This window comes from Onychostoma macrolepis, chromosome 18, assembly GCF_012432095.1.
Source record: "Onychostoma macrolepis isolate SWU-2019 chromosome 18, ASM1243209v1, whole genome shotgun sequence".
NCBI classification, from domain to species: Eukaryota; Metazoa; Chordata; class Actinopteri; order Cypriniformes; family Cyprinidae; genus Onychostoma; species Onychostoma macrolepis.
Window position 1 is genome coordinate 11,889,561 of NC_081172.1, and position 22,675 is coordinate 11,912,235.

Here is a 22,675-nt window from a genome sequence, read left to right on the forward strand (position 1 = left end):
AACAGATCAAAATACCCACACCCCAGTCACCTTAACAATTTCCACAGGATGCATTGAAGGTGAAATTAAATCGCTTTTATTGGGGGATCAAAGGGTTAGCCTGACAGGGGTCCTCTATTTTAGGACCTTACAATGTGGGTTGTAAAAAAAGGGAATGTGTAGACACTTCACATGCTAGGGCAGCCAACCAGCCAATTCTCTTTACTATGTCAGGTTGCACGTCACGTTCATAGGACGTGACTTTAGAAATGAGTCAGAACTATTTTTGTTTTACTGGGTGATAAGGCAGTGTTTTCAGGTCTTTGCTTAATATTTGGTTTAATGTTGAAATAATTATGGGACACTCTGTTACAGAGACTTGGTTTATTGGAACAGGTGTTATTTAAGTAGTTACTGTGATAAAAATGTGTAATATATTTGTTATCCGTTTTGGGCAACTGAGTCAACTAAATGTAGGAAGTCTCAATTAATGTATCATAGAGGAGAGTGTCTGACAGAGATGGATTTCTATGGACCCAGAGCCCTTGTACTCCCTGAATGAACATGAACTGATTCGGAACATTCCCAGTATGTGCTTGCAGAGGGCAAGCCTCAACAGGCCTGAATATTTATGCAAGTACACACAGGACTGGTGCTGTCTCAGCCCCTGCCCCTCCCACCCCCGTCTGGAGTCTAGAACCATTGTACACTATTTCAGCCAGGGCTTCAGGTCCAAATAATGCTGTGTATCTCAAAACACTCTGCTATCTTTTCAGCATCCCCTCAGTTTGATTTGTGCTACAACTTAAAAAAGCGGGTTTATGCATCAAATCTGAGGCATGCTTAAATAAAAGTAAATGCATGATTTTAACAAAACAAAATAAACAAACTGAAATTAAATAAAATCAACATGCAATGAAGAGTATCAAAATCCACGCTAGAAAATCATTATTTGGTGTTAGGCATGTTTAAAGAATAATTTTTCATAACACACTAAACTTTTTTTCTTTACAAGATAATTATATAATATGCAATAATTATATGTATTATTATGTTAAAACTGACAGTACTACTATGATAAAATATATATTAAAAATCAACTCACACTTAAATGTATCATATTTTCCAAATAAACAAACAAACAAATGAATAAAATAAATAAATAAGTTAAGCACATATAGCATATCGGTTTTCTGTACAAATGTTTTTATTGCCAAAATCTCTAAATCTTTAAAAGATTAAGTTATACAATGCGCAAATAATCATAATATTATGTTAAAACTGACAGTAGTAATATATAATAGTATAATACTATTATAACTGACACAAAAATGTATATTGTCTTATTTCTCTAAATAAATAAATGTGTTAAGCACATATAGGATGTGTTGTAATATATATTTTTTTAATTAGTTTTGAAACTTACACTAAACAGTAGGCTATCTTATTTTGCCGAAAGAATGAATGAATGAATGAATGAATGAATGAATGAATGAACTCATCGGATGTGAATGTTTTTATTTCCAAAATCTCTAAATCTTTAAAACATTAAATTATACAATGTGCAAATATAATATTATGTTAAAACTGACAGTAGTAATATAATATATAACAATATAAAACTATTTTAAAACAGACACAAAAATGTATCATCTAATTTTTCTAAATAAGTAAGCATGTTAAATACATATGTGTGTTGATAATTATTTTTTAAACTGACACTAAAACGTATTATGCCTATATCTTATTTTTGCCTAATGAATGAATGAATGAATGAATGGATATGAAGTCTAAACTAAAGAGTAGGAGTAGGGAGTATGAGGAGGAGAAGGAGGAGGAGGTGGGGCGGGTCCAGACAGCGCTGCGTCTCGCTGGAGTTCATCTGTTTGCGGTTCACTTTCCATAGACCTGAGGGGCCGAACAGCATCCGCCAGTCTGACTCTATGGGCATAAACTTTCTATTGGTTTTGATCTGGCCATTTCACAGGTCCATCGACGCTACGTCTTCAAAAGCATAGGACTTTGTAGTTCACTGATAAGGAATATATTTGGAGCTGTTGCTGATTTACTAAAGATGTCTATATTACCTTTCACGCCTCCGATTGTGAAGAGACTGTTGGGTTGGAAGAAGGGCGAGCAGAACGGACAGGAGGAGAAATGGTGTGAAAAGGCAGTGAAGAGTCTGGTGAAGAAGTTGAAGAAGACAGGACAGCTAGAGGAGTTGGAGAAGGCCATCACCACCCAGAATATCAACACAAAATGCATCACTATACCGAGGTACATATACTGTAGGCTGTGTCTCAAAACATAATGAGCTGCCTAACTTTATACCTAGATGGCATTTTGGGGATTATATGCGCGTTCTGAAAGCAAATTCGGTTCACAAACAAGGTGTCTGGGTAGACAGCTCATTAGTTTTTTGAAACGCATCCATATACAACCAAGAACTGTGAAGCTAACGCTGCTAACGTTAACTAGCGAAAGCCAGCAGATATTCTCATTTTAACCAGCTTTTCTAGCGCTGGTTAAATTGTTAATGTGTTGTCGAGTACTCTGTCAGCTGTTTAAGGTGTTTCATTAGTCAGTAAGCCATCTAAATGTTTTTGACAGTTACACTTAAGTGCGCGCGTAAGTTGACTAGCTTGCTAAAGTCATTATTGCTTTGCATTGTTGCTTTCAGTGTCAGGTCTAGATTAGTATCTAGAGAATAAAAAAAAAATGTTTTGTTATTGTTATAATGTCAAGTTTTCATGTTAAACAGTCTCGGTTTGCTAGCATTCATACAAGCAGTTGTCAGCTAAGTTAGCTGGACTACGTCTACTGCTGGTATGGTGTAAAATACTCGTTACTTTTAACTGTTGAGTTGGTTTTGAAAGCTTATATAGATGACCATAAATGTCACCCATCTATATTCATAACAGACAGACAGTTTAAACGGCTGCGATAAAGTGAAATGTTCAGGCTCGTATACGTGAATAAAATGCCAAACACCACTGTGTGCCAAGCTAAGCTGTTATATAACAGTCTGTGATATCTGGGGCAGACTGGGGCTGTTTTGACAAATATTAGTTTTGATAGCTGGATTGCGCATTCATTTACAGTTTACGGATCAGACCTTATTAGTATGTCATGAATTATCGGGAATGTTAGAGTAACACCATTTAGTGAATGGTCAGTAGTTAGGTTAAAGACTATAGCCTATCTAAACAAATCATTGCAATTAGTGAATGTGATAGCTTTGTAAAATGTAATTTTACAGATATTGGATAAATTACATGTTGTTTTGTGTATTTTAGTAGTGTTATTAAATTTGTCTGTGAATGGGAGCACTTGTGCCCTAGATGGTGGTGATGGAGGAGGGTAAAGCTTGTTATATCATAACCACTGTGGTAGTTATATCCAATTGTACTCAGGACATTTTGTCATGGGTAAAAGGATTTGGAGAATTAGTAGCCCTACAGATGAAAACGCAAAGCCTTTGTAGCTTTGTATACAGAGATATATGCATATTTTTACTTTATAACGTCAAGTATTATATGCAGAGTACATGTAATTTTTTAGTTAATTGTATAGATTTATTAATGGCAAAATAAAATCAAGGAATTATATTGAGTTTCCTAAACATGGAATGCAGCACAATAATAGTTGAAAGCCAAAATAATAATAGAAAATAATTTTTGATTACTTGCCCAGCATTACTAATGATGTCAAAAAGTCATGTTAAGAATGCTTCCTGTCCGTGCAGGTCTGTTCAAATAGATAAATGGGCGAGAATCAGGTCACTCTCAGTGGGAATCCCCTGGTGACTAACATAGTGTTAATAAATAGCTGTGATATCAGCAAGCGGCATTTGAGCATGGGGTTACATACTTGAGCACGTAAGTGCATACCTTACCATCTGTGTAGTTATGAGTGGAGAATTTAGTCTGCGAAAAATCTGTATCAGTTTGTATCTTATCTCGTCTTCCAGCTGTTTTCCATATTTATAGATCAGAGATTATGGCAGGTCAGCTGAAATTGCATAATCGTTTCACTGTGCTTGTTTTCCACTAGTATTCCATTGGGATCCCTTCTTGTTTGCTTGTTCTCCATTTGGCTTTTTTAGCCTAAAGTTAAAGGAATAGGTCACCCAAAAATGAAAATTTGCTAAAGATGTACTCACCCTCAGGCCATCAAAGATGTAGATGAGTTTGTTTCTTCATCAGATTTGGAGATGTTTCGAGATGGTCCTCACTGCAGAACACAAGATCCAGGGGGCATGATTGGATCCAGATCCAACTCCTCCCACCCTACATATAACTAAACCTACCCGTCTCCACACCCTGATCCTAAACCCAACCATCCCTACCCCTAAAGCTACCCATCTCCACCCTCTAGATGTGGATCCAACCCCGCCCGCTGGATCTTTGTTCTGCAGTGAGGAGCTACTGGACATTTCGGCATCACATCACTTGCTTATCAATGGATCCTCTGCAGTGAGAATGAGAGTTCAAACAGTTGATAAAAACATCACAATAATCCTCAAGTGATCCACATGATTCCAGTCCATCAGTTAACATCTTGTGAAGTGACCAGCTCTGTGTTTGTAAGAAAAAATTGCATCATTAAGGCTTTTAAACTTTAAACCATCGCCGCTACTGGCTAAAATGCTAGTCCATAATCCATAATGATGTTTCCTCGCTGTTTTGGACTGTTTCACTTGTAAACATTTCTCTCCTGATTCAGATGAGATGACTTCATCACTGGATAGAGCAATATTATGAATAGAGGACTCTAATTTAGCTGGAAGCAACAGTTTGAGGTCTTAATGATGGATTTATTTATTGCAAACATGCAGCTCAGTTGATTGACTTTCATGTTTTTATCAGCTGGTTAGGCTCCCATTCTGACGGCACCCATTCACTGCAATCACAAAGTGATTGTAGTGCTAAATTTCTCCAATTCTGTAACCCATCTACATCTTTGATGGCCTGAGGATGAGTACATTTTCAGGCAAATTTAAATTTTTTTTTGATGAATCATTTCTTTAAAAAATATTAGCCAAAATATTTGAAATTAGACAATGGCAAAATAAAGATGTTTTCGAATTGAGAGAGACCTCTTGAGAATGGTTGAGACGGCTAACAAGGTGAAAACCTGAAAATGAGTAGGTCTTGAATCTCTGCTAATTGTTATTTGTGCAGTATGTGCATTACACAACTGACAAGTCAGTATCCTGAGCTAGTTTAATAAAAAGTGTGACAGGATCATACTGTGCCAAACATATTGTGTTGTTGAATTGTGGCGTTCTACAGTTTGACCACATACATCCTGCCCCTTTTAAAGAAGCTTTCACACAGGAAATTAATGTTTATGCTGCTTTGCTGCATCTCTCGTCTTCACTGTTCTGTCAAGCAACCCTTTTTATGACTAAATCTGTATATAGTAAGCCAATCCCCACAAAACGTTGTTCACACACTTGCACTCAGAAAGACTTTCTCAGTACTTTAAACACAGCTGAGAGTGTGTTTATTCAACACACTATGTGGCATGGTTATTCAAAGATCAAGAATGCAGTGCAAGGTCTGGAGGAGGGTGTGGGTTGTTCCCTGGATTGTGGTTGAGAGTAAAAGGTTGGCGTTAGGCTGGTTTGAATATACTACTCAACTGTGTCATACACTCTGTGAGGTCCTGATGCAACCTACAGTACACTGATTTGTTCTCTGTTCTTCTGGATGAAATCATCTCTGCATTAGTGGCTATCTGGGTGGCCAGGGGACGACTGCACATGTGTGCAACAGAACAAGAGCAGGAAATCATCACCTGCTCACAGGCTCGGAGTTTCTGAGGTTATGCTACTTCCTGCTCCACTCACTTATTCAAACAGAGCACAGATATTCTGAAAGCCTCTAACCAAAGTGAGACATGCTTACTGCTGAAAATATCTTTTAATAAAGGGCTATCATCTGAGTGTGAAATTATTAGTGTAATTTCTGATCTTTCTTATAATAATAATTTAGCACAGTGACAATTATGGAACAATTTCCCTAAATGGATTAGTCAATGGCATAAAAGATTCAGTGGCAAAACTGATTAGAATTGAGGTCGGGGGCCTTTTAGGGGCCATGATGATGACTAATGGATTTAGTGTGACTCCACAGATGCGGATTGTGTGGGAGAGTAGACAACAAACACTGCTGCTTAAAGAGGAAAGTTGAGGTTATTGGTGAGCCACACGCACACGTCTTCCCTCCTCAGCTCTCTCCGGCACCCTTTTTATTTGATTTTTTTTTAGTCTATTTGTTTTGTTGATTTTAGAGAAGCAGTGTTTGTATAGGAGGGGTGGGATAGAAAGACGGCTCTTGGCTTTGACAGAAGGGAGAATGAGTTCTGCTGTGTGTGACTTTCAGGTCAGTCTGGGGGTCAGTTTGACTTGAACAGAAGGAATTGAAATCGTGTGCCTGTTTTCAGCTGAGCTCTGACTGTGGGAGACTCCAGGATTTTGCTTTGTCTCCGTGGACTGAGTCAGACAATGGGATAGTCTGTCTTGACTTTGTCAGGTTGCAAACTCACAGAAGGTCTGGTCAACAGCTTTTTGTGTCTTGTCTGATGGTGGATTGAACGCATGTGCAGTTTGCTAACTTAATTATTAAAATGTGATTATGGTGTAGATGTTGAAAGAGCGAATTTAAGAAATGGTTCACCCAAAACTTTATTTTATTTTATTTTGAGAATTTTTATAGAATCATCAAACAGCTTATAGACTTCATAGTGACTGCCAGGGTCCAAATGTCCTGAGATTTTACTTTTAATTATTTAAAATCTGTAGTACTCAAATCTAGTAATTTAATGATGTCATTGACATCCAGGTTGATTCAGTGCAATGAAAGAAGCTGTATTTTAGGCTGCAGTGGAGGGCAAGATTTGCAGTGATTTGAATTTCACATGAAACTAATGTATGGCTTTGGAAGGCTTGAAATGTAGCGCGTAAGTCATATGGAGCACTTTTGTGATGCTTTTTTTTGTTAGTGTTTGTTGTAATTCCTAAAGTTTGACAGATGTGTTCACTATGAACTATTATTGTATGGAAAAGTGCTGCATGAAGATTCTTCAAGTTCTTCTTTTGTGTTCCATGGGAAAAATACATCATTTATTTTTTGGAACGACATAAGAGTAAATAAAGACATAATTTTCAATTTTGAGCCAAATATCCCTTTAAAGGCTTCTTTTAGCATTAAAATTGGAAATATTTTGAGTGACAGACCAATTAGTCACACAATATTTCTGCAATTTTATAGATTTTCGGCTAAATAAATGTTCAGAATTAATTTTATGGTGTTTGAATATTATTGAGTCTTATGAGATATACAGAAGAAATAATATATGTCATTACATTTCATTATGATAAATTGACATCACCTAAATTCACTCAACTTGTTCTTTAGAAATAGGCATCCACTATTATAAAACCCATTTCAGCTGATTTTCCAAACATATTACATAAAAGATGATATAGGCAGCACATGATTTTTTATTTATTTTTTTGTTCTGTCTGGTGAATACAGATGTCATCTGTTCCTAGTGGATATTTCTAGTGCAGAATGCTGGCATTCATACTGCTGGTGCATAGCTGAATGAATAGGTAAACATTAGACTGGAAAAGTGTGCAGGCGCTCGTCTCAGTCTGCTGTCTGCTCTGCCTCGCCGTCTTTCCCCTCCTGAACTCAAGCCTGGTATTTCCTCTAAATTCACTCACTTACTTTCTCTGTTCATCTTGTGTCAGTCCCCTGAGTCTGAGCATTTTTAAAGAATTAGGATAATCCCAATGTAGGGTGAAAATGCATTAATGCGTTGAAATTCATTAGCAATGGCTGTCATGATGCATAGACGACAATACCATGAGGATGATTCATGTTTTTTTCCGTGGCTTTCTCTGCTCACTGCCAGTGACCTCTCCCCATATGAAAATAAGGCCTTATTCACTTTCCACTAAATGAGGATCTTGCACCATTTCAATATCCCAATTTCTGCGAAAAATGAATGGTTGACCCAGTGCAAGCCTATTAAAAGACTGGCAGGGCAAGATTTATTGGGCTTTCACTTTAATAACATTGTACATTAGTGCAATAGGGTACATAATTTTTTTAGAAACAGCAGTTAAACTTATTCTGCAGCAGTTTAATATACTATTATAACTTTTGTTGATAGAAAACCAATGAATTGTTTCAGATTTTGTTTTACTAAAAAATACTATTAATGATTCATTTACTACTTTAGTAACACTTAGGAAACACATATATTCAATATAAGTATCTCTAGAATATGTTCTTTTAAATACACTTTATAGTATGTAAAATCAATAATTACACTGATTTAGATCTCAGGAGCCCTAAGTAAAAAGTAATGCTTACTAGCTTTTGTTCTGAATTGGACGTTTCTAAATTATGACTTTGGGTTCACTGAAGAACTGCTTGCAAATGACTCATTAAACTGATTCAAACCAATAATATGAGTCTTTTTGACTAATAGTAATAATGAGAAGGTACTTATTATTAATAATTAGGACCAGCTCATAATAGTCATTAATTTTTTAATTGGACTTTAATAGTCATGACTTGTTCTTTCAGCATCAGCAGAAGTAGAACAGACTGAACTGATTATCATGAAAATCATTCATTTTCCGTTTTTTTTTTTTTTTTTTAATCAATAGCTTTATTATAAAGAAGGTAGAATAGTTCTTGCGTTAATTGGTAACTTTTATGGGACCGGTTGTTTCATTGTCTCCTTGAACGGTTTGTGCAGGTCTCTGGATGGCCGTCTGCAAGTATCTCACAGAAAAGGCCTTCCCCATGTGATCTACTGCCGGCTGTGGCGCTGGCCTGATCTGCAGTCCCACCACGAGCTGCGTGCTGTAGACTTGTGCGAGTTTGCCTTCCATATGAAGAAGGACGAGGTGTGTGTGAACCCTTACCACTACCAGCGTGTAGAGACACCAGGTAAGCCCGACAGGTGTTTTACCTCTAGTTATTCAAAGACTTGCTATTCAGTTATTCAGTGGATTTGCTTCCATAATCAGTTTTGTATATGAAACTAATTTGATAGATTTTTGGGGGGGATAAAATAAGTTTTTTTTTCCCTGTGTGTGTGTGTTCAGTTTTGCCTCCAGTCCTGGTTCCTCGGCATGCTGACATCCCCACAGACTTCCCTCCACTGGATGATTTCATCCCTGAGAACACCATATTCCCAGCGGGCATTGAGCCTCCGAGCAACTATATACCGGGTGAAAACATGTTTTCTGTTTTCTCTCTGAAAATCACACATTAACTTTCACCCAGACATGCCCTCAGGACTACACAACAGGCATTACTCATTCTAACACACACTCACACGCTAGTTCACAGACACACATCTGCTTGAGTTTATTTTGTCGTGTCTCAGTTCGTTTAAGCTGTTTTGTCAAAATCAGAGTGTTTAGTCTGGCATCTTAACAAAGTTGATAAAGCGTATAAGACAAGAAGAGATCAAAGTGCTGATCTCATGACCGGTAACATCATATTGAGGCTTAAGACTGTTGGTGTTAAAAGTGTTTCACATGACTTGAGTAAAAGAATTCTTCTTTTCATGTTGACCTTTTCACTATACAACACATTTACAGTGTGGCATTTGAGTAAATTGCTTCAGAAATCCAAGAACATAATATAAAGAAAGTTTTCTAAATTCTGTGACTAGTAGGGTTGGATCTAGGTTATGACGATATAAAGTGTCAATCGTTAGAGATCTTGCTATACTGTTTATTTTGTGGTATGTAAATACATCAGCATAGCACAGCACTACTTAGTTATTGACACATTAGCGTGATAAGTAAATATGCATGAATGAAAAAATAAAAAGCAATACATATTTGAAGTAAAATATAGTTATTAAGTGCAGTAAGCTGTGAAAAATTGACACACATCTAAAGTATGTGCACAGAAATCCACCTCAGAGCAGCATGAGCTCACGAATATATCTCGCTTTCACTTCTTATTGTGCTTGAATGGTCAGATACACACAATTATGTCAAAATGCAAAATGTGTCGAATATTTACAGTCGGTTATGTCATAAGTGAATGTATACAGTTGAGTGAAAACTGGATGTGTATCAGTATATTGGATCCATTCATTTGGTCTTAAAGTGACAGCAGCATAATAAACCTGCTGCTGTCGGTGTCGTTTATGTTAATCAAAAAAACAAAAGACAAAGAGAAAGTCACTCCCTGCTCTTGACTGAATCACTTCTATATCTATATTCTATATCAGTGTAGACTGTGCGGTGTTTTAATTTTACAGTTGATCATTCAGTTTCTGTAGTATTTCTTACTACTTTAAATATAACTACTCTAACTGAACAACTTTATCTTTTTTAATTTATCCTTGTTCTATTGTATTTGTCTTGTTATTTGTAATTTGCTTCTTTCTTATTTTTTTAAATTCTCATACCTCAAAATAAGATTTTGGTCATATCGCCCACCCCTAGTTTGTTCTACACGTGTCACTCTCTTGTGTCAGTTGTGTCAGTCTCTGGTACCTCTGTATCAGCTGACACTTCAGGCTACTATATAAATAAATGCCAAATAACACCAAATAACTCTAAAAATCTTTAAATATGTGTTTTACAGGGAGAAAATATTCTATCTTGTGTGGTTCTTCATAATAAATGACTGGTTTATGTTTCAGAGACCCCTCCTCCAGGCTACCTGAGTGAGGATGGGGAAACCAGCGACCACCAAATGAACCACAGTATGGACACAGGTAAGAGCCCTGAGATTACAAACAAGTTGTTGTTATTAGATACCTAATTAAATTTGTTTATACTTATCTAATTCTACTTTTTAGGCTCCCCAAACCTTTCACCCAACCCCGTCTCTCCTGCCAACAGCAACCTAGGTAAGAACAGACACTTATTCATAATGGTACACAGCCAAATATTATGTATTGATAAAGATCCCAGATTGTCTAAGACAGGGGTCAGCACACTCAGTCCTGGAGGGCCAGTGTCCTGCAGAGTTTAGCTCCAACTTGCCTCAACACACCTGCCTTGAAGTTTCAAGTATACCAAGCAAGACCTTGATTAGCTGGTTCAGGTGTGTTTGATTAGGGTTGGAGCTAAACTCTGCTGGACACCGGCCCTCCAGGAACAAGTTTGCTGACCCCTGGTCTAAAGGGTTTATATTACCAAACGTTTTTATGCATCGACTCATTCTTTACTATTATTCTAACAAGTGTAAAATAGTTTAACAAAAAATCTTATAAAAAATCTTGTAGAAGTTATCCGATATTTAAAATGTTTCGAAGTTGCCACCTTTTGCAAAAACTTAAGCTTTCCTGTCTGCACCTCTCGGCTTTCATGTGTGGCTGTAGCTTCTTTCATGAAAATAGTCATCACTAAAAGTGTTTGTTGTGATGTGAACCATGCAGAGTCAGTCTGATTTCTGTTAGTACTCCACCCCACTGTGATTTTAATCTGGCTGGATTATCTCTGACATATTATCTCCATAACGTTGGTCTGCCTGCCTGGTCCTGTGTGAAGTGATTTAATGAGAACGGAATTCTGCTTCACTGAGCCCACGAGAAAACACTAGGACGAGTCACTGCCAGTCAAACACATGAGTAATGCCACCAGCATCCTGTACTATCCTCATTAAATGGGACAAATTTTTTTTTTTTTTTTTTTTTTACATTATCATTATTACTACCCATTAAGCCTTCTACACACTGCATGATTTTAGCAATCCTATAAGATTATTGCAGATCACACTGTGCGACATGGATCTAATAAACTTGGGTATGACAATTAAGCAGTCTGTACGATGATGACGCCTATTGACTCGTAAACTAAGATGCACTTTTCTATAGAAGAATAAGACATTATCAGCATGCTCTAGTGGTAAACAAAAGGAGCATGATGAATCACACTTCAGCAGTTGTAGTTTTTATGTGTGCTGAAAAAAAGCGGTAAGAGCTTGAGGTAAGCAGTTTTATATTTTAGCACCATGTTGCGTTAATTTCATGTCGCATTTTTATTGGCTGGTCAGTAAACATGGCTCGTAGCAGCAAACACACTGTGCGATGATCATGCTGAATTTCTGACACTGTCAGAAAACTATCGTAGGCTATCTTTGGTCGCAAGACCGTGACAACAGCCATCTTTAAACCTTTCTCACTGTACGACATGGGACCACCGATTAGAATCAGAATCAGAATGAGCTTTTATTGCCAGGTATGTTTACACATACGAGGAATTTGTTTTCGTGACAGAAGCTTCCACAGTGCAACAGAATGACAGTGACGGAACAAAAAACACGGATAATAAAAAGAAGAATTAAAAAATAGAACAAGTAAATAAGGAATAACAATATACAAATAGACAGTTGTATGTACAGGTATATTATGTGCAAATTGAAATGTAGACTAAGTATGTGTGTTAGATAAATAAGTGTATAAGTGTATAAATAGTGTGTGTTCCACAATTATTGTCAGGTGTTCATGAGATGGATTGCCTGAGGGAAGAAACTGTTCCTGTGCCTGGTCGTTCTGGTGCTCAGAGCTCTGTAGCGTCGACCAGACGGCAACAGTTCAAAGAGGGAGTGTGCTGGATGTGAGGGGTCCAGAGTGATTTTGCCAGCCCTTTTGCTCACTCTGGATAAGTACAGTTCTTGGAGAGTGGGGAGGGGTGTACCAATGCTTCGCTCAGCAGTCCGGACTACCCTCTGTAGTCTTCTGAGGTCAGATTTGGTAGTTGAGCTGAACCAGACAGTTATTGACGTGTAGAGGACAGATTAGGAGCCACGATCACTGAAATCACCGTGATTGTTTCATGATGCCAATCTTTCATCTGGGAAAATCAGCCGAAAATTATGCAGTGTGTCTCGGGCTTTAGTTGTTTCAATCATTTAGCCATATACGCACAGAGATATAATTGTTATCATTTAAAAATCAGCTAGTTGTTACCATTTGGGGTTGGTAAGATTTTTAGTTTTTATGCTCACAAATATTTTGGAATATTATTACAATTTCAAAGAACTGTTTTAATGTATTTTAAAATTTAATTTATACCTGTGTTAGAAAAGCTGTATTTTCATCACTCCAGGCTTCAGTGTCACATGATTCTGCTTAATAGTTTGTGGAAGCAGTGATACATTTTCAGGATTATTTGATGGATAGAAAAAAACAGCATTTATGTGAAATAATCATTTTAGAAATATTTTGCTATATTGTAAATGTGTTTACTGACACGTTGTATTAATGTAATGCAACCTTGCTGAATAAAAAAAAATATATAATTTTTTTTTTTTTTTTATATTACTGACCCCAATTTTTTTGAGCATTAGTATAAAAATATATATGTATACTATAAATGCAAATATGTAAATTCTATATAAATAAGATTAATATCTAATTATTTAATTGACTAAATAGGCTAAATAACACTCATTTTGAAAAATGATTATTTAACAATAAATATTCAATCTAAAAAATAATATAGATATATTTAGTAAGCCATTAGTCAACCCATCGCTGAATCGGGGTTTGAGTTTGTTCTCTCTCGTGTCACAATAAACCATGTGTGTGGTTAGTGAGCCCCAGTCCCAGGCTTTGCCTCTTAGCTGAATAAGAGGAAACCTTATATAAAAGGGTCCTTTGTTTCTGTCCTCTCAGTCAGCCCAGGGTAATGTAATAATAATAATATCCTGTCGCTGGGCTGTTCTATCTCTGCAGAGACACCAGGAGGCCCTGCAGTAAAAATAACAAATAACCAATTTCACATGGACAGCCTGCTGTTTTCAAAGGGCCACATTCTGTCACAATGTGACACTGATTTTACACCAGAATCCAAAGTCCAGAGCTTTTCCTGTTCTTTCACACGTTATCTTTGTTCTGCACTTGTTTTGTAACTCTGATCCTTTCTCATGCTCATTTATGTGTGTGTGTGTTAGATCTGCAGCCGGTAACATATTGTGAATCCGCATTTTGGTGCTCGATTTCCTACTACGAGCTGAATCAGCGTGTGGGCGAGACTTTCCACGCCTCGCAACCGTCTCTGACCGTAGATGGCTTTACGGACCCCTCTAATGCAGAGCGCTTCTGCCTGGGCCTGCTGTCCAACGTCAACCGCAATGCAGCCGTGGAGCTGACGCGCAGACACATTGGTACATTCAGCTCACATTTATAAAAAATGTACTGGAATATATTGGAATCAGAGGTTCTGAAATAAACTTTATCTGTTTAACCTCATAACCTTTCCTCAGGCCGAGGTGTGCGTTTGTATTACATCGGCGGTGAGGTGTTTGCTGAGTGTCTGAGCGACAGTGCTATTTTCGTCCAGAGTCCGAACTGTAACCAGCGGTATGGCTGGCACCCCGCCACAGTATGCAAGATTCCTCCAGGTGAGTCAGCCCGTCTGTGTACTGATTGGATGAATGTGCAGCTGTGTATGTACATCCTTTGAGTCACTCAAGCATGTTATAGTGTCCGACTTCCTCATTCTGTTTCATAGAAGCACTCAAGCATACATATATATATTTGTGTTTGCCTCAGGCTGTAATCTGAAGATCTTCAATAATCAGGAGTTTGCAGCTTTGTTGGCCCAATCAGTGAATCAGGGATTTGAGGCTGTTTACCAGCTGACCCGTATGTGCACCATTCGCATGAGTTTTGTCAAAGGCTGGGGGGCGGAATACAGGTAAGCCAAGACACTCGTCAGAGAAAGCACATACATTACCATTCAAAAGGATCAGTTTTTTTCTTTTTGAAAGAAATTAATACTTTTATTCTGCAAGAAATTATGTATATATTCATATTATGGTATTTGTATTCTATCCTATAATAATTCACTCATCACAGGTAGCACATACACTACTGTTCATAAGTTATAAGATTTTTTTTTCTTTTTGAAAGAAATTAATACTTTTATTCTGCAAGAAATTATGTATATATTCATATTATGGTATTTGTATTCTATCCTATAATAATTCACTCATCACAGGTAGCACATACACTACTGTTCATAAGTTATAAGATTTTTTTTTTTCTTTTTGAAAGAAATGAATACTTTTATTCTGCAAGAAATTACATGTGTATCCCTGGACCACAAAACCAGTCTTAAGTCGCTGGGGTATATTTGTAGCAATAGCCAAAAATACATTGTATGGGTCAAAATTATAGATTTTTCTTTTATGCCAAAAATCATTAGGATATTAAGTACAGGTCATGTTCCATGAAGATATTTTGTAAATTTCCTACTGTAAATATATCAAAACTTAATTTTTGATTAGTAATATGCATTGCTAAGAACTTCATTTGGACAACTTTAAAGGCGATTTTCTCAATATTTAGATTTTTTTTGCACCCTCAGATTCCAGATTTTCAAATAGTTGTATCTCGGCCAAATATTGTCCGATCCTAACAAACCATACATCAATGGAAAGCTTATTTATTCATAATAATTCACTCATCACAGGCAGCATATACACTACTGTTCAAAAATTTGGGATCAGTAAGATTTTTTTCTTTTTTCTTTTAGAAATAAATAAATACTTTTATTCTGCAAGAAATTGCATATATTCCTATTATTATAGGATATATTATATCCTATAATAATTCACTCATCACAGGTACTGTAGCACATACACTACTGTTCAAAAGTTTGGGATCAGTAAGATTTTTTTTCTTTCTTCTTAATACTTTTATTCTGTTGTATAATAATTATATATACTCTACACGCGTCCTGGAAAACCTGGAAAATAGATGACTAATTTTCCAGAGCTGGAAAGCACATGGAAAATGAGAGAAAATGTAAAATGTCCTGGAAAATCGTTGTTGTTGTCCTGGAAAGTTATTATTTAATAAAAAGTCATTGTGTTTTCCTTTAGCCAAGAATGAACAGTTTACCACTGGCCCGAAACAATTAGCCATAAAAAAGTCAAATCAGCATATTAGAATGATTTCTGAAGGATCATGTGACACTTAGGAATGGAATAAAAACGAGAATATTCAACTTTTCCTTCACAGGAATGAATTACATTTTCAAATATATTACAATAGAAAACAGTTATTTTAAATTGTAATAATATTTGACTTAATTGTACCATTAATATTTCAACTTATTGCTTATGCAAAGGTACAACCTGCTTTCTAAATCTGTGCTTCATAACTGCATCGCTTTCAAAAGTGCTCTGTACTCATAAATGCTGAGTATTAAAAACAAAGGCACAAATGGCATTTAATCACTTTATTTCTGTGACATTAGCACACAAAAAGCTTGGTTGCCCTTGATTATGTAAAACGGATATTCCTGGCTGGTCTGTAGTTTGTTAAAAATGCTCGGCAGGCATGGAAGCACATTAGTGACCCAGATTCTCCTTCTTGCAGGCGGCAGACAGTGACCAGCACCCCCTGCTGGATAGAGCTGCATCTCAACGGCCCCTTGCAGTGGCTGGACAAGGTGCTCACTCAGATGGGCTCTCCAAACCTCCGCTGCTCCAGTGTGTCATAAGACAAACCCTCAGCCCGTTTCATGTAACCATACCCTTCTAATGACATCCTCTATTCTTGCTGCTGAATGCCACGCAAACAAACAGAGCGAAACCAAGGACGGGGGAGACAAACACCTGCTGGACTCCTCAGAGTGTCACTTTATCATTTACAGATCCTAATATTTTGCTGTGGGCAAAAATAGACACGTACAGTTGAAGCACTTTGAACAGTGACACTCAAGGAGCGTGGATGATGTTTCCTCAGATGATCTTACTGAGTTTAAAATGAGGCATTTTCCTCATTGTGAATTTAAATGTGATAATGAAATCATGATTTTGTCCGTTCTTGTTTTGATCAAGAAGTGTATCGCGCATTTAATTTGATCTGAAGGTATTAGTATCATGGGCTCGGAATATGATTGCTTAAAATCATAAACATCCTCATAGGGGGCCTCAAAGAGTGCATTGTTTCCACCACCTTCAGTGAAGGGGTCTTGTGTGAACTTTTACAGTATGTTAGCCTGAAGCTAATGCTTTGGGAAGCTGTATGTGTGTAAGTAAATTGCACTGCGCTGGACAGGTCAATATACAATGTGATTGCCTTTGGTCTCATATGCACGGTTGACCAGGTTTGTATACAGGAACTGAGTGTTAGAAGAGTTAGAACAGAGGTACTTAGCCTTGATTATGAAAAGCACTTGTTTTGAAAAGCACCCAGTGATGACAAGAAAACAGCATTGGAAATTTGTCAGTGACAAATGCTAGTAGCTAATAGTGCCATTTTATTTCTTGAACTTGATGGTTACTGTTTGAATTATGCTCAGCAAATACATTTTGTATGAAGTATTTTTGCATTATAAACTGAATGGAGATTGCGAAAGTATATTTTTCTTGCTGCCATAGGGTATTGTAATTAAGATCCTTGTTATGTTACAGATATAAAACAAAAAATGGTCACATTAGCAAAATTTCAGATTTTTACAGTCTGTTGTCAACAATGTTGTGATATATTTAGCATCAGTCTTTCGCGTGATTGCACAGACTCCTATCGAAATGACTGGATTTTGCCGGTGAAAATTCACAGAACCATTAATGTGACCTCACCATTAGTCATCACTTTTTTTCTTTTCAGCAATCACTTGATTTCATTGTTCTTGCGTTGATTCTGTTCTGTGTATGATTGGTGCATCAAAGGGATGTCTGAAACTCAGGACTGTCAATCCATTCAACTGATTTTTGAGCTCAAAACTTGTGTAACAACTAACAGCATTTCATATCTACATACTACGCTACTTTACTGTCGGTGATTTCTGAGTGGGTCAAAAAATTGCCACTATTTTGAGTTTTTATTTTTCACAGAAAAATGGAGGGCAAGTACTGCTGGCAGCTCTTGGAATGCTTGTATTTTCATGAAAAATTTATTTCACAAGAGAATAATGTAAATGGCTAGATATTTACGTGGACCCTTTGCTCATCGGGTTATTCAAATCCCTTGATTTGTTAGTACTGACGTTCAACAATGCATGGTCTGGCTTCTAACAGCATACATCAGCAGTCCAACAGCATGTTTCTCATTTTATTGGAAGATGTCTGGTCTCAAGGAATAAGCTCTGAATCACTGCTCATGAAAATCCTGACAATCTCTGTTTGATTTTTAAAATTGAATTGATGTTTCATTGAACAACTGATGCTTGTGTTTGATTCCCCCAAGCTATGTTTTTTTGCTATTAATCTTGCCGGCTCTTCATCTGTGACTCAACAGGGCCAAAGCACAACACTGGACTGTTGACATTTAGATTTGTCCTTTTTGCTAGAATATTGCTTATATCCTGTTTATTTTCTTGCACTCTTGATTTGGAAGCAAATACAACATTCTTTGTCTTTATAGTATCAGTAATTTCTTTCATATTCTGAAACTGGTGCTTAGTTCTTGTTTGCCCTGAATTTCCTTTTTGCTTTTCTGTAATGTACACTCATGTTTACTTCTCTTGCATTCACTGTCATATTGACTTTTGTTATGTAAGTTTTAATAATAAAATGTTTTAAGAGCATCGCTTCAGACTTTTTCTTACAGTATGTAAAGAATGATTTCATCATGTCAAATGTATTTGATAAATGTATTTCCAAACAAAACAAAAGAACATCAAAACTGATTCGACAGATCATTACTTTAATTGATGAAGAGCTAATGACATGCACAAGCATAGTCCGTAATTGTGACTTGCATCGGAAAAATAAAAGTTTAAAAACAATCCACTTTTGTCAGCTCATTCGTCATTTGATTTACAACTCTTTTGACAGAACCATAGGCTTCATCCTTGTATGTGGCTGCAGACTTGCACTGACACCACCAAAGAACAGGCAAGAAACAATCTTGCTCCCTGCAACCCGTCCCATGGCTCTGCGATTACAATGTTTGAAGCCAAAAGCCCATAATCACTCAGTACTGCCTGATTGAGGTGCTGGACACTGACATTATAGTAACAGCGGTATCATGACAATCTCCATTGCTGTTTTTTGCCTACATTCTTCCATGTTTCTCGGGCGGGACAGGACTGGGCTGGGCATATTTGGGATGACTGGGGGTTCAAAGGGTGGGCTGAGTATCAACAGTGGAAGCTGGGGCCTTAACTCTCCTCTCCTGATGACAAGCCGTCAATCTCATCTTGGTCTCCACCAATAGCCATCCAGAATGCTTTAGCAACCTGATTGAGGGCAATTCAATTGTTAACGCAACATTTAGATTTGAAAAATATTAGCAACAGTATTGAGATAATATTAAAGGTATATTACCTTTTCTGCATGTACTTTCCTCTGTTCATGTGGCAACGAAGAGGCCTTGTCTACAAATAAAGTGTTTTAAGAATATAATGAATCTTATTTGTAAAAACAGGTCTTCACTTTTGAGTTTCAGTAAATTATTTAAAAAATATATTTTATATTTTATATTTCATTCAATTATCACAATAAAGATCCTGAAAATAAAAAATATCAGTTTACACACAAGTTAGCACAACTTTTAACAGTGATAATAACAAATGTTTCTTGAGCACCAAATTCAGCTTTGTCATCACAGGAATGAATTACATTCTAAAATATATTAAAATATAGAACAGTTAAAGGCTATGAGGTTATACTGTAAAAATATTTCATAATATTCCTGTTTTTACTGTATTCTTGGTGAACACAATAAACCTCTTACTAAGACATTATAAAACTACTGACCCCAAACATGTGTATATAGATATATATATTTATGTGTGTGTGTGTGTGTACCTTTCATCTCTTTTAATTTTGTAAAGAGTCGCTCAAAATTCTCCACATCTGCATCTCCAGCAGTAAGATTGGCCAACTCTTGTATGTCAATGTCAATCATGGGATCTGTGACAGATTAGCAAATATTTCATTAAACACTGCACACAAGTACTTTCAAGTAAGTATTCAAACAATGGCTTACTCCATTTGTACTTCAAATGCTAATATCCGATTTTATCATTTCATTAATTTACCTCCAAAATGAATATAAATATATTGGCCTTAACAAAAGCACTTACCGACTGCTGTATCTACTGCATTATTCTGGTTATTCTCTGCTCTCTGGCTCTCAGTGCCTTCATCTGTACTGTTGGATGGGGAATGAGAGGACTAATAACGAGAAAAAAATAGTCTGTTACAACGAGATGACCTTAAGACTCTAAAATACTGTAAATAATGTTACAATTAGAAAGGCTAACCAGTGTCTCTTGACTGGGTCGTGGGTTGTTGTGATGAGAGGCCACCAGGCTGCTCATTAGCCCAAATCCCTGACTGTGTTCTGAGAACAATAAATGGTAATTAAAGGGAAAGCTAATTGAATATAAATATGATTTGTTGTAGATGCCATTGTGTATTTCGCATTAGAGCAGTACAATCTCACCATCTTTCATCTCGACGCTGGACCACACATTGGCATTGAGGGCCTGAACGATTCTTTTTACTCCAGTGGACTCTGGGAAGTCATCTATGGGGTACACACAGACTGTAAACAAAATGATTCACGTGCATAATTGTGACTAAACTTTGTTTTGTCTCTCACCATCTTCATCAGGTAGATCTTGAGGGTTGAGCTCTACTAATTCAAATGCGTGAGCCAGACACCACTGCTGGGCCTCCTGTTTGCTAACACCTGCAACGGCATATTTACACCAAACTTAGCAGAAAACTGCATATGTTGCACCCAAACCACTGAATAAGTATGTAGTACCAAACACACACTCACCACTGTCACACGCATGGTCACACACTAGGATCAGCACTTCTGGAGCCAAATCCTCCACTACTGATAACCAGGAGTTGACACTGTTAAGACCGTCTTTCTGAAATACAAAAAGAGTTGAAGCAAGGCACATGCACTGAATGGTGAATTTGTAAAATGATAATAATGCTGATAACTCACAGTTTTGCTGTCAAAGTAAACAATGAATGCTTGCATAGACCGGGCAACCTCTGTATTCATGTCGAATGGACTAGAAACAACACATAAGCTGACATTTGCTGTGTAGTACTTGTTGTTGATTGTCCATGGATACCAAGAAACTCTTTCCTCTATCTTGGTAGCTTGAGGTAGTGATTCTGAGCCCAAGATCTCTGAAATAAAATATTTAAAACTGTTATTGGCCAAGTGTGTGTTTGATATCATTAAAAAAAAACACTAGCAGTGAAAATAATCTCTAAAGTAAGACATAATGTGTAAATTAAATGAAGCTAAACACTGCCGCCTGCTGGACACAAAGAATCACTAGATGTAAAGAATTACAAAAACAATTCCTATAATGTTCTAAAGTAAAGCACTAACTTAGGCATAAAGATTAAAAATTGATGTACCAAATGTATCAAGCTATATATATATATATATAGCCTTATTACACTTATTATATACTGTATCCCTGCATCAATAACAGCGTCAGTAGTGTGATTCACATTTTTTGTAAAGTTGGATTATTGTTTTATCAATAATCTAAGATCGTTGTGATTAGAAAACCTATATAAGAGACAGACGTGTAAACTGTAATGTTTACGAAACACTCCATGTTATATGAAATCAGCAAAAAGCCAGACGAAGAATTATAAGATGACAGTTGGGCAATCTCTAGAAAAAAAAATTGCTTTTATGCTATCGTTACACAATACATTAACGCACAGTATTCTTTATGCAATTAACAATGAAACCGTTATCGCGATCGACACATTTTGATCTGTAATTAGGAGACAGCGCAATGTTTTTTTGTTGTTGTTGACAGCTAACGTTAGCATAGCATCAAGGCTAACGAGTGTAGAACAGATTTCCCCATTTTACTCACGTCTAATGAGCTCCTCTTCTTTAAAGCTGGAATCACAACTTGTGACTAAGATACAAGGCAGGGTAGGTACTTCATCTCCTTGATCATCTGCCATTTTAAGCTTTTGGACGCTTAAAAACAGCTCCTAATGAAAGTTAGCACGTTAGCAACAGCTGTCAACCACCTCCAGGAAACCTTTCACCTCTAACCTCAACTTACTTCCGTGTCTGCGCGCGCGTGTGTGTTAGAAAATCTAAAGTTTAATTAGAGTTAAAGCAAAGCAGCTTTCCAGTGAATAGCGATAGAAGGCTATAGTCAGTCAGTGATACACCCTAATTAATAACAAAATGGCAATAATAACAAATAATACTGGCCTAACTGTGGAGACTATACTGACATACGCGTCGTGTTGCCATAGTTACAGCCAGACCTTTGTTTGGAAAACTTGAAGGAAGCGTGAAGGCACAATTAGAAAAAAAGCTTAAATGTGACCTGAATTATTTAGTAGAAAAATGGCCGACGTCCTTAAAAATAAGGACGAAGTTGGGCATATTTTAGTACAGGTAATGTGCTCAGCAACTGTTGAAGTTTTAATTACTTTGAAACTATGCTAGTTGCATTATATAATTGAATATGATATAATTACGTTTGTAAAACTATTTTCTTGTTATCTTTATTGTGTCTTAGGTGCAGGATGATTTAAGACAACTAAAAAAGAATCTTGTTCGATTGACTGTGCAAGAGAATGGGGAAGTTTTGGACATTCAAGCTTTGGATGCAGCCATCAGCAGGACAGAACATGGAATAAGGGTATATAATATAGTTAATATAACTAATTATCTTGTGTATATATATAACTAATTATCTTACTACGTCTTAATCATC

General features: G+C 36.7%; 3 protein-coding genes across 6 annotated transcripts in view; 2 read left to right on the plus strand and 1 right to left on the minus strand.

The window, feature by feature from the left end:
* Positions 1-1,814: 1,814 nt before the first annotated feature.
* On the plus strand, positions 1,815-18,724 carry smad3b (SMAD family member 3b). Its single transcript, XM_058750707.1, has 9 exons — positions 1,815-2,256; positions 8,761-8,954; positions 9,113-9,238; positions 10,675-10,749; positions 10,834-10,884; positions 13,935-14,147; positions 14,247-14,384; positions 14,536-14,680; positions 16,369-18,724. Exons 1-9 carry the CDS (start codon positions 2,054-2,056, stop codon positions 16,490-16,492), a joined length of 1,269 nt encoding a protein of 422 aa, XP_058606690.1. The 5' UTR covers positions 1,815-2,053; the 3' UTR covers positions 16,493-18,724.
* On the minus strand, positions 18,626-22,019 carry aagab (alpha and gamma adaptin binding protein). The gene is made up of 10 exons (XM_058750708.1): positions 21,812-22,019; positions 20,908-21,098; positions 20,731-20,827; positions 20,548-20,637; positions 20,389-20,472; positions 20,207-20,286; positions 20,027-20,117; positions 19,749-19,853; positions 19,266-19,315; positions 18,626-19,177 (listed from the first exon to the last, which is right to left on the minus strand). Exons 1-10 carry the CDS (start codon positions 21,903-21,905, stop codon positions 19,100-19,102), a joined length of 960 nt encoding a protein of 319 aa, XP_058606691.1. The 5' UTR covers positions 21,906-22,019; the 3' UTR covers positions 18,626-19,099.
* Positions 22,020-22,111: 92 nt separating this feature from the next.
* Positions 22,112-22,675, plus strand: part of iqch (IQ motif containing H) — a 29,995-nt gene continuing 29,431 nt past the window's right edge. For all 4 annotated transcript variants that reach the window (XM_058750702.1, XM_058750703.1, XM_058750705.1 and 1 more), the window contains exons 1-2: positions 22,112-22,353; positions 22,478-22,600. In XM_058750702.1, the coding sequence (XP_058606685.1) occupies positions 22,303-22,353; positions 22,478-22,600 (174 nt within the window). In that variant the 5' untranslated portion in view covers positions 22,112-22,302. The remainder of the gene's footprint in view (positions 22,354-22,477; positions 22,601-22,675) is intronic.

What these genes read in the sequence shown, in the direction of transcription:
- smad3b (XM_058750707.1), top strand. Translation starts at nt 2,054, where the DNA reads ATGTCTATATTACCTTTCACGCCTCCGATTGTGAAGAGACTGTTGGGT. An exon ending in AAATGCATCACTATACCGAG is followed by an intron (nt 2,257 to 8,760) that starts GTACATATACTG and finishes CGGTTTGTGCAG; the next exon opens with GTCTCTGGATGGCCGTCTGC. An exon ending in GGCTGGGGGGCGGAATACAG is followed by an intron (nt 14,681 to 16,368) that starts GTAAGCCAAGAC and finishes TCCTTCTTGCAG; the next exon opens with GCGGCAGACAGTGACCAGCA.
- aagab (XM_058750708.1), bottom strand. Translation starts at nt 21,905, where the DNA reads ATGGCAGATGATCAAGGAGATGAAGTACCTACCCTGCCTTGTATCTTA. An exon ending in TGACCATGCGTGTGACAGTG is followed by an intron (nt 20,638 to 20,730) that starts GTGAGTGTGTGT and finishes ATGCCGTTGCAG; the next exon opens with GTGTTAGCAAACAGGAGGCC. An exon ending in CAGCGTCGAGATGAAAGATG is followed by an intron (nt 20,287 to 20,388) that starts GTGAGATTGTAC and finishes TATTGTTCTCAG; the next exon opens with AACACAGTCAGGGATTTGGG.